This window comes from Hyla sarda, chromosome 12 (genome assembly GCF_029499605.1).
Source record: "Hyla sarda isolate aHylSar1 chromosome 12, aHylSar1.hap1, whole genome shotgun sequence".
NCBI classification, from domain to species: domain Eukaryota; kingdom Metazoa; phylum Chordata; class Amphibia; order Anura; family Hylidae; genus Hyla; species Hyla sarda.
This window is the reverse complement of record NC_079200.1, coordinates 32,258,699-32,271,214: the sequence shown is the minus strand read 5'-3', so window position 1 is coordinate 32,271,214 and position 12,516 is coordinate 32,258,699. Positions and strand designations below refer to the sequence as shown.

The window sequence follows — 12,516 nt, the reverse complement described above, 5'->3', positions numbered from 1 at the left end:
TCATTGGATTGATCCATTATTGTACGTAGTGTCTGCGAATTGGATCGGTCCATTGTTGTATGAAGTGACTGTGCATTGGTTCAGTCCACTGTTACCTGACAGAACAGTTCATTGGATTGAATCATTATTGTAAGTGCCTATGCATTGGTTCAGTCCACAGCTGACAGTTAAGACATTGGATCGGTCCATTACTGTAGGTAGTGACTGTGCATTGGTTCAGTCCACTGTTACCTGACAGAACAGTTCATTGGACTGAATCATTATTGTAAGTGCCTATGCATTGGTTCAGTCCACAGCTGACAGTTAAGACATTGGATCGGTCCATTACTGTAGGTAGTGACTGTACATTGGTTTGACCCACAGTTACCTGACAGGACAGTTCATTGGACTGATCCATTATTGTACGTAGTGTCTGCGCATTGGATCGGTCCATTGTTGTATGAAGAGACTGTGCATTGGTTCAGTCCACAGACAGCTGACACAGTGGGGCGTTAGAGAGGGGAACTATGCCTCAACCGTAAAAGCAATCCCCCGAACAAATAGTTATAAAATATACAGCAAGACCATCTAAAGAATCCTAATAAGAAAGGGCAGGGAGAGTCCACAAATGAGAAGACATGTGTTACTGCAATCCTTTTCTGTGAGAAATACTTCATCTTCTACCGTGTTTCTCCGAAAATAAGCCCGGGTCTTATATTAATTTTAGTCCCAAAAAACACACTAGGGCTTATTTTCAGGGTAGGACTGCAGGAGTGTGGAGGATGAGGGGCTGTGGGAGGATGGGGGGCTGTAGCATTGTGGAGGATGCCGCACCCCCTCTGCGGGCATTACTGGCGGCCACGGTCGGGATCTGGACCGCGGTCCGTCAGTTGATTACCCCTGGCCTAGGTCTTATTTTCGGGGTAGGGCATATATATTATATATATATATATATATATATATATATATATATATATATATATATATGGTAGGGTTTATTTATATATATATATATATATATATATATATATATATATATATATATGGTAGGGTTTATTTTAGGGGAAACACGGTAGAAAAATGTCAGGGGTGTCAACATTTACAGCCATGAATGTATTATCCCTTAGTATAGGATATCAGCAGTTACTGCGGACAGAGAGAACTACAAGTCCCAGCAAGTCCAGACTGTCGATATTATACATTATTATAGAATATGAGCAGTTACTGCAGCCAGATCACTAAGGAGAGAACTACAAGTCCCAGCAGGTCCAGACAGTCGATATTATAGAATATCAGCAGTTACTATATTCTATAATAATGTATAATTTCGACAGTCTGGACCCTGGGACTTGTAGTTCTCTCCTCTTAGTGATCTGGCTGCAGTCTGCAGCCAGATCACTAAGAGGAGAGAACTACAAGTCCCAGCAGGTCCAGACTGTCGATATTATACATTATTATAGAATATCAGCAGTTACTGCAGCCAGATCACTAAGAGGAGAGAACTACAAGTCCCAGCAGGTCCAGACTGTCGATATTATACATTATTATAGAATATCAGCAGTTACTGCAGCCAGATCACTGAGAGGAGAGAACTACAAGTCCCAGCAGGTCCAGACTGTCGATATTATACATTATTATAGAATATCAGCAGTTACTGCAGCCAGATCACTAAGAGGAGAGAACTACAAGTCTCAGCAGGTCCAGACTGTCGATATTATACATTATTATAGAATATCAGCAGTTACTGCAGCCAGATCACTGAGAGGAGAGAACTACAAGTCTCAGCAGGTCCAGACTGTCGATATTATACATTATTATAGAATATCAGCAGTTACTGCAGCCAGATCACTGAGAGGAGAGAACTACAAGTCTCCAGCAGGTCCAGACTGTCGATATTATACATTATTATAGAATATCAGCAGTTACTGCAGCCAGATCACTGAGAGGAGAGAACTACAAGTCTCAGCAGGTCCAGACTGTCGATATTATACATTATTATAGAATATCAGCAGTTACTGCAGCCAGATCACTGAGAGGAGAGAACTACAAGTCTCAGCAGGTCCAGACTGTCGATATTATACATTATTATAGAATATCAGCAGTTACTGCAGCCAGATCACTGAGAGGAGAGAACTACAAGTCTCAGCAGGTCCAGACTGTCGATATTATACATTATTATAGAATATCAGCAGTTACTGCAGCCAGATCACTGAGAGGAGAGAACTACAAGTCTCAGCAGGTCCAGACTGTCGATATTATACCATTATTATAGAATATCAGCAGTTACTGCAGCCAGATCACTGAGAGGAGAGAACTACAAGTCCTCAGCAGGTCCAGACTGTCGATATTATACATTATTATAGAATATCAGCAGTTACTGCAGACAGATCACTGAGAGGAGAGGAACTACAAGTCTCAGCAGGTCCAGACTGTCGATATTATACATTATTATAGAATATCAGCAGTTACTGCAGCCAGATCACTGAGAGGAGAGAACTACAAGTCTCAGCAGGTCCAGACTGTCGATATTAACATTATTATAGAATATCAGCAGTTACTGCAGCCAGATCACTGAGAGGAGAGAACTACAAGTCTCAGCAGGTCCTAGACTGTCGATATTATACATTATTATAGAATATCAGCAGTTACTGCAGCCAGATCACTGAGAGGAGAGAACTACAAGTCTCAGCAGGTCCAGACTGTCGATATTATACATTATTATAGAATATCAGCAGTTACTGCAGCAGATCACTGAGAGGAGAGAACTACAAGTCTCAGCAGGTCCAGGCTGCACATATTCACCTGCATATTTTTATAGGTGAAAATAAAGGACGTGTTCACACGTGACATTCTCGAATGCAGTAATAATACTCCCTCCCCCGGCTTCATTTACCTGACAGCACGGTGAAGTTTCGTAGGGCGGCCATTACTGTAGCTTCTCCGGTGCCCACAGCCTTCCTCCGTCTTCTCGCACGTGACTAATCACATGACCGTGACGTCGCGGAAGGTCCTGTCGCCTTTTGGCAGGTAGCATGTTTGTGTGTCACAAGATCTTGACATCTCCCGGTGTATCGCACGCTGTAAGGAGAGTGAGCCGCACAGCTGGCCGGGACATCATGGATCTTCAGTCCATGCGGAAGAATTACAAAAGCGATAATGAGGTAAAAAGGTCGTGACCCCCGGGGGCAGTGACATCAGCATAGAATGATTGACGAAATGGGGCAACCTGTGGCGCTCACTCTTGTGGACTACAAGTCTCAGCATAGCTTCAGTCATTTCTGACATCTAGGCATGAGAAACAGGATATCTAACATAAATAAGAAAAACAAAATCTTAGAGGAGATTTATATTAAAAAAAATAGTGCAAATGAAAATTGTCATTTTGTCCATGATGAATAATAGGAATAAAGCTATATATTATTTAAAGGCACGATAGAAAGTGAAAGCTGCGACTTGACTGGTTGCTATGGGCAACAGACTGAAATCCTGTTGTTGCATACTAGTGAACTGGTCCTGGTTGTTGGCAGAGCTGTCTGCATCTGTATGGCGCCATAGTCAGCAGGTCTATGTGCGAATACGAATTGCTATGGCGGATAGCCTTCCAATTGACGTCTATGGAGGATAGCCTTCCTGTCCACATCTATGGCGGACAGCCTTCCTGTCCACATCTATGGCGGATAGCCTTCCTGTCCACATCTATGGAGGATAGCCTTCCCGTCCACATCTATGGAGGATAGCCTTCCCGTCCACATCTATGGCAGACAGCCTTCCCGTCCACATCTATGGCGGACAGCCTTCCATCCACATCTATGGCAGACAGCTGCCTCCCATCCACATCTATGGCAGACAGCCTTCCCATCCACATCTATGGCGGACAGCCTTCCCATCCACATCTATGGCGGATAGCCTTCCTGTCCACATCTATGGCGGACTGCCTTCCCATCCACATCTATGGCGGACAGCCTTCCATCCACATCTATGGCGGATAGCCTTCCTGTCCACATCTATGGAGGATAGCCTTCCCGTCCACATCTATGGCAGACAGCCTTCCGTCCACATCTATGGCGGACAGCCTTCCCGTCCACATCTATGGCGGACAGCCTTCCCATCCACATCTATGGCAGACAGCCTTCCCATCCACATCTATGGCGGACAGCCTTCCCATCCACATCTATGGGGGACAGCCTTCCCATCCACATCTATGGCAGACTGCCTTCCCATCCACATCTATGGGGACTGCCTTCCCATCCACATCTATGGGGGACTGCCTTCCCATCCACATCTATGGCAGACTGCCTTCCCATCCACATCTATGGCAGACAGCCTTCCCATCCACATCTATGGCAGACAGCCTTCCCATCCACATCTATGGCAGACAGCCTTCCCATCCACATCTATGGCAGACTGCCTTCCCATCCACATCTATGGGGGACTGCCTTCCCATCCACCATCTATGGGGGACTGCCTTCCCATCCACATCTATGGCAGACTGCCTTCCCATCCACATCTATGGCAGACTGCCTTCCCATCCACATCTATGGCAGACAGCTTCCCATCCACATCTATGGCAGACTGCCTTTCCCATCCACATCTATGGCAGACAGCCTTCCCATCCACATCTATGGCAGACAGCCTTCCCATCCACATCTATGGCAGACAGCCTTCCCATCCACATCTATGGCAGACTGCCTTCCCATCCACATCTATGGCAGACTGCCTTCCCATCCACATCTATGGCGGACAGCCTTCCCGTCCACATCTATGGCGGACAGCCTTCCCGTCCACATCTATGGCGGACAGCCTTCCCGTCCACATCTATGGCGGACAGCCTTCCCTTCCACATCTATGGCAGACAGCCTTCCATCCACATCTATGGCAGACAGCCTTCCATCCACATCTATGGCAGACAGCCTTCCCATCCACATCTATGGCAGACTGTCCTTCCCATCCACATCTATGGCAGACAGCCTTCCCATCCACATCTATGGCAGACTGCCTTCCCTTCCACATCTATGGCAGACTGCCTTCCCTTCCACATCTATGGCAGACAACCTTCCCGTCCACATCTATGGCGGACAGCCTTCCCGTCCACATCTATGGCGGACAGCCTTCCCGTCCGCATCTATGGCAGACAGCCTTCCCTTCCACATCTATGGCAGACAGCCTTCCCGTCCACATCTATGGCGGACAGCCTTCCCGTCTCCCCGATGCTCTGGAGATATGTGACGCCCCATGATTATTTACAGATCCGGACATGCATGTACTCTGTAAGGGACATTTTTCAAAATCTGTCCAGAGGAAAAGAGTTGAAAAATGAAAGAAGCAATCTGGTCAAGTTTTGATAAATCTCACCCTGTACTCCCATCACATTTTGTTCACCCTGATGAAATTCAGTGAGTAAATGGAGCAGAAATTATTTGGATTTGGAGCACATGGTTGTAGCTATTGGCGGTAGACAAAAGCGCCGCTCCATTGACAAATGGACTTTTACCTTATCGCTTATGACAGCCCCCCTGGAGAGGACCTCCTACCGCAGGACACCTGGGAACGTAAAAAGGGACACACTTCTCCACACCTCACTTCAGGTTTCCTGTCCTGTACTGTATAGCATTCCTCAGAAACATCTTTATAAGGTCTACATTAAAGGGGTACTCCCCTTTACAGTCAACTGGTGTCAGAAAGTTAAACAGATTTGTAAATTACTTCTATTTAAACATCTTAAGCCTTCCAGTACTTATCAGCTGCTGTATGCTCAACTGGAAGTTATTTTCTTTTAAAAAAAAATGTTTCTGTCTGACCACAGTGCTCTCTGCTGACACCTCTAACTGTTTCGGGAACTGTCAAGAGCAGGATAAGTTTGCTATGGGGATTTGGTTGGTTGGCATTAGTATTAGTTAGGCCCCTTTCACACTACAGTTATGTTCCTGCATTCTGACACCCGTTATTCAGCAATAACAGGTCATGAAAAAATGGATGAAATAACTGAATACAAGGGATGATAACTGATGACCAAAATAACGGACATTCTGTCAAAATAACGGACATGTGCCATCCGATATCACCCAACGTAGTCCGTTATTTTATTTCCATGTGACTTCCTGATTGTGATGCTGCACTGAGCATGCTCAGTAGCAATAATGGAACATAAAAAAACGGACAATAACGGATGTCATTTGTGAACATCCGTCACCCATAGACTTCAATGTTAAAATTTTAACGGCAGTTATTCCACCATTACTTTTGAGCTCAGAAATAGAAGACAAAAAAACGAGAGACAGGGGGCGCTCCCTTTATAACAGGTAAAGGTTCTGTGGGTCCCTCCACCACACCTACTCACCCGCTGGTACAAATCTCTGTGGGGGATTGGTGGGTAGAGGTATTTTAAAGCTGCTGCTCTCTGACCGGGACAGAAAAAACGGTCTTATGAGGCGCTGCTTTTGGGAGGTCAAAAAACGGAGAGACTCATGCCAGCACAGGACAAGTGATTTTTATTTGCAAAAAGGACAACGCGTTTCGGCACATACAAGAGTGCCTTCCTCAGGTCCAAATGTATAACAGCTTAAAAAACAATAATAGTATAGGGGAGGGGGTAGTATTGAGATGTCAGTAAACAGTAAATAAAGCATTTGTATTTTTAGACGGATGAATGTACAAATACCATTAAGTTATGTGTGGTTGGTATTGTAGTTAAAAAAGGCGACACACGTGGTAGGTATACGAACATAGCCGAGCACTGTGGTTGACTATTTCTATCCGTCCTATATAACGTTTTTTTCTTAACCAGTGTGCCTCCAGCTGGTTGTTGCAAAACTACAAATCCCAGCATGCCCGGACAGCCTTTGGCTGTCCGGGCATGCTGGGATTTGTTAGTTTTGCAGCAGCTGGAGGCACACTGGTTTGGAAATACTGCTATAGAAAATAGGGATCACAGTGCTTGGACCCCTACCAATCAGACACTTATTCTATGGATAGGTTACCGTATTTTTCGCACTATAAGACGCACCTAGGTTTTAGAGGAGGAGAACAAGAAAAAAAATATTCTGAACCAAACGGGTACTAAAATATTTAGGACCCCCCTTGTGGCCAACAGAACCCCCCTTGTGACCAGCGGGACCCCCCTTGTGGCCAGCAGGACCCCCCTTGTGGCCAGCAGGACCCCCCTTGTGGCCAGCAGGACCCCCCTTGTGGCCAGCAGGACCCCCCTTGTAAACAGGACCCCCCTTGTGGCCATCAGGACCCCCTTGTAGCCATCAGGACCCCCCTTGTAAACAGCAGGACCCCCCTTGTGGCCAGCAGGACCCCCTTGTAGTTGCTTACCGGTACCGCTGCCCTGTTCTGCCGTCCGCATAATGGAGTCTATGGAGGAGCATGTGACACACGCGTCACTCTGCTTCCTCTGTAGCGTTAAGCTGGGCGCAGGGGAGTGACGTGTGTGTCACATGTTCCTCCATAAGACTCCAATATGCGGACAGAAGAACGGGACAGCGGCATGGCAGAACGGGACAGCGGCATGGCAGAACGGGACAGCGGCATGGCAGAACGGGACAGCGGCATGGCAGAACGGGACAGCGGCATGGCAGAACGGGACAGCGGCATGGTAGAACGGGACAGCGACATGGCAGGTAAGCTTACCTCTTCAGCAGCCTCCCCTCTGCAGCCTTCCCTGCACTTTGGCACACACATTCGCTCCATAAGACGCACAGACATTTCCTTCCCGTCTTATGCAGCGAAAAATACGGTATATGTTTTTTAATCTGGAGATAACCCCTTTTAATAAGGAAAGAACCCTTATAATATGTATGGACAGGGATTCCCATAAAAGTGTCAATCAACAGTAGTAGTGCTAAAAATCTTTGCAATATATCTTCTTTTTTTTGTAACAGACGATCATTTTGTATTCTACAGTACCATCCAGTTCTGAACGTTACTTTATTTTTTGGCCCAGATTCTCCACCACTCCTTTCATGACCTTCGGACAAAGCAGTTTCTGAGCTGTAGGAAGCAAAGTCCTTCTCTTTCTTGGCATTAGCTGGGGTGTAGGATTGGTGTTGGTGCCTTTTGGGGTATTTTTCCATTTTAGAATAGCTTTTTAATAATAGGGTAAATTCACATGTACATATTCTGCTGCAGATTTTACTACCCACAGACTTTAAAAGGTCTGCAGAACAATCTGCAAATCCTCTACTTTTGCATATTAGCTGTGCACCCATTAAAGTCAATTGGTAGCAAAATCTCCAGTGAATTTTGTACATGTGAATTTAGACAATAAGATAATTAAATGGGCACTCTCATTAAAGGGGTACTTCGGTGAAAAACTTTTTTTTAAACAGATTTGTAAATTAGTTCTATTAAAAAAATCTTAATCCTTCCAGTACTTATTAGCTGCTGAATACTACAGCGGAAATTCTTTTCTTTTTGAAACACAGAGCTCTCTGCTGACATCATGAGCACAGTGCTCTCTGCTGACATCTCTGTCCATTTTAGGAACTGTCCAGAACAGCATATGTTTGCTATGGGGATTTCCTTTTACTTTGGACAGTTCCTAAAATGGACAGAGATGTCAGCAGAGAGCACTTATGGTCATGATGTCAGCAGAGAGCTCTGTGTTTCAAACGGAAAAGAATTTCAACTGTAGTATTCAGCAGCTAATAAGTACAGGAAGGAATTTACAAATCTGTTTAACTTTCTGGCACCGGTTTATTTAAAAAAAAAAATTATAATTTCACCGTAGTACCCCTTTAAAGCTAATTTTTGCTATTGCACTCCTTATGGTAAATGAAAAATCTAATGTACTTTGTTTAAAAAAATGACGTATTCTATGTTTTATTTGTGTTTTAAACAGAAGTGTCACCCTACTTGTCCAGAGCACATTCCCCCCCCCCCCCCCCCCCCTATCTCTTGCAGAGACTTTCGACTCTTTAAATGTATCCCCTATGTGCAGGATAGGGGATAAGTGTCTCTGGGAACACACGCGATCTCCAGAAGGGGTCCAGAGGTTAAACCCTGCCCCCACAACCATACACATTTAAAGTAGTGGAGTACCCCTTTGAGAATCACCCTTTGAAAAAAAAATTACCTGTATTGTCAAACCCTATGGGACACTTATGCCCTATGCAGCAAGATAAGTTTAAAAGTAGTGGTTACCCCTTTAATTTTAAAGCGTCTCTGTCATTTGGATAAACTTTTCACATGTTGCCTATGTTTAGATAATATCTGGTCTCAGTCCTGCGACCTGCTGTGATCACAAGTTACAGCCAGGTAAATTACTGTTGTGTTAAAAATGCAGTCCATTCTGCAGCCATCATGTTATAGATCAAGAGGAGCTGAGCAGATGATATATACAATACAGTACAATCTGCAGGTATCATGTTATAGAGCAGGGGGAGCTGAGCAGATGATATATACAGTACAGTACAATCTGCAGGTATCATGTTATAGAGCAGGGGGAGCTGAGCACATGATATATGCAATACAGTACAATCTGCAGCCATCATGTTATAGAGCAGGGGGAGCTGAGCAGATGATATATACAGTACAGTACAATCTGCAGGTATCATGTTATAGAGCAGGAGGAGTTGAGCAGATGATTTATACAATACAGTACAATCTGCAGGTATCATGTTATAGAGCAGGAGGAGCTGAGCAGATGATATATACAATACAGTACAATCTGCAGGTATCATGTTATAGAGCAGGAGGAGCTGAGCAGATGATATATACAATACAGTACAATCTGCAGGTATCATGTTATAGAGCAGGAGGAGCTGAGCACATGATATATGCAATACAGTACAATCTATGGCCGATATTATCGGCCGATAATCACGATTTTGGGCATTATCGGTATCGGCAATTACCTTGCCGATAAGCCGATAATTCCGCACCGCCCCCACCGCACCGCGACCGCCCCCCCGATCCGCCGCACCGCGACCGCCCCCCGACCGCCCCCCCGTAGTGCTGGGCAGTATACCGGTATGGATTTTTGCCCATACCGCTATACCGGTCGGGCCCCTCCCCCACCCTCCGAGTCAATAAAAAAAAATTAAACTTACCCGTAATGGGGGTGGTCTGGGCCATCCATCCTGTAGTGTCCGGCGGCATTCCGGGTGGAGGGTGCACCGGTCCGGGCTGTCCTTCTTCTCCGGGGGTCCTCTTCTCCACTCCAGGCTCCGGCCTAGTACGCTGCATAGACGCCGCTACGCCGTGACGTCAGGTGCGTCGCTGCTCACGGGCGTCACTGCGCAGCGGCGTCTATGCAGTGTACTAGGCCGGAGCCTGGAGTGGAGAAGAGGACCCCCGGAGAAGAAGGACAGCCTGGACCGGTGCACCCTCCACCCGGAATGCCGCCGGACACTACAGGAAGGGAGGATGGATGGCCCGGACCACCCTGACAGGTAGGGGGAGAGAAGCGGGTGGTGGTGGTGGTGGTGGTGGCGGCGGCCTATGGCACCGCAAAAGCCACCGCAGTGCATTGATTTAAAGCGCCCGCTTTAAATCAATGCTCTGCAGCGGTGTCGAGGGGGAAAAATAGCCGATAACTTATACCGGAATATTGGTATAAGTTATCGGCTATCGGCCCTAACCTCCACCGATTATCGGTATCAGCCCTAAAAAAATATCGTTCGATCCCTAATATATACAATACAGTACAATCTGCAGACATCATGTTATAGAACAGGAGGAGCTGAGCAGATGATATATACAATACATTACAATCTGCAGGTGTCATGTTATAGAGCAGGAGGAGCTGAGCAGATGATATATACAATACAGTACAATCTGCAGATATTTTATAGAACAGGAGGAGCTGAGCAGATGATATATACAATACAGTACAATCTGCTGGTATCATGTTATAGAGCAGGAGGAGCTGAGAAGATGATATATACAATACAGAACAATCTGCAGGTATCATGTTATAGAGCAGGAGGAGCTGAGCAGATGATATATACAATACAGTACAGTCATGTTATAGAGCAGGAGGAGCTGAGCAGATAATATATACAATACAGTACAATCTGCAGACATCATGTTATAGAGCAGGAGGAGCTGAGCAGATGTTATATACAATACAGTACAATCTGCAGGTATCATGTTATAGATCAAGAGGAGCTGAGCAGATGATGTATACAATACAGTACAGTCTGCATGTATCATGTTATAGAGCAGGAGGAGCTGAGCAGATGATATATACAATACAGTACAATCTGTAGGTATCATGTTATAGAGCAGGAGGAGCTGAGCAGATGATATAAACAATACAGTACAATCTGTAGGTATCATGTTATAGATCAAGAGGAGCTGAGCAGATGATATATACAATACAGTACAATCTGCAGGTATCATGTTATAGAGCAGGAGGAGCTGAGCAGATGATATATACAATACAGTACAATCTGCAGGTAACATATTATAGAGCAGGAGGAGCTGAGTAGATGATATATACAATACAGTACAATCTGCAGATATCATGTTATAGAGCAGGGGGAGCTAAGCAGATGATATATACAATACAGTACAATCTGCAGGTATCATGTTATAGAGCAGGAGGAGCTGAGCAGATGATATATACAATACAGTACAATCTGCAGGTATCATGTTATAGAGCAGGAGGTGCTGAGCAGATGATATATACAATACAGTACAATCTGCAGGTATCATGTTATAGAGCAGGAGGAGCTGAGCAGATGATATATACAATACAGTACAATCTGCAGGTATCATGTTATAGAGCAGGAGGAGCTGAGCACATGATATATACAATACAGTACAATCTGCAGGTATCATGTTATAGGGCAGGAGGAGCTGAGCAGATGATATATACAATACAGTACAATCTGCAGGTCTCATGTTATAGAGCAGGAGGAGCTGAGCAGATGATATATACAATACAGAACAATCTGCAGGTATCATGTTATAGAGCAGGAGGAGCTGAGCAGATGATATATACAATACAGTACAAGCTGCAGGTCTCATGTTATAGAGCAGGAGGAGCTGAGCAGATGATATATACAATACAGTACAATCTACACGTATCATGTTATAGAGCAGGAGGAGCTGAGCAGATGATATATACAATACAGTACAATCTACACGTATCATGTTATAGGGCAGGAGGGGCTGAGCAGATGATATATACAATACAGTACAATCTGCAGGTATCATGTTATAGGGCAGGAGGAGCTGAGCAGATGATATATATAATACAGTACAATCTGCAGGTCTCATGTTATAGAGCAGGAGGAGCTGAGCAGATGATATATACAATACAGAACAATCAGCAGGTATCATGTTATAGAGCCGGAGGGGCTGAGCAGATGATATATACAATACAGTACAATCTGCAGGTATCATGTTATAGAGCAGGAGGAGCTGAGCAGATGATATATACAATACAGTACAATCTGCAGGTATCATGTTATAGAGCAGGAGGTGCTGAGCAGATGATATATACAATACAGTACAATCTGCAGGTATCATGTTATAGAGCAGGAGGAGCTGAGCAGATGATATATACAATACAGTACAATCTGCAGG

The 12,516-nt window shown here is 45.0% G+C and overlaps 2 protein-coding genes across 3 annotated transcripts in view; one reads left to right on the top strand and one right to left on the bottom strand.

Moving 5' to 3' along the window:
* Positions 1 to 3,135, bottom strand: part of LOC130296510 (uncharacterized) — a 29,921-nt gene extending 26,786 nt beyond the window's left edge. The window contains exon 1 of one of the 2 annotated variants that reach the window (XM_056548106.1): positions 2,873 to 3,135. The gene's annotated coding sequence lies outside the window, so the exon portion shown is untranslated. The remainder of the gene's footprint in view (positions 1 to 2,872) is intronic. The other variant, XM_056548105.1, reaches the window with a different exon arrangement.
* Positions 2,951 to 12,516, top strand: part of PNPO (pyridoxamine 5'-phosphate oxidase) — a 51,680-nt gene continuing 42,114 nt past the window's right edge. The window contains 2 exon segments of the mRNA XM_056548109.1: positions 2,951 to 3,001; positions 3,003 to 3,140. Of these exon segments, the coding sequence (XP_056404084.1) occupies positions 2,966 to 3,001; positions 3,003 to 3,140 (174 nt within the window). The 5' untranslated portion in view covers positions 2,951 to 2,965.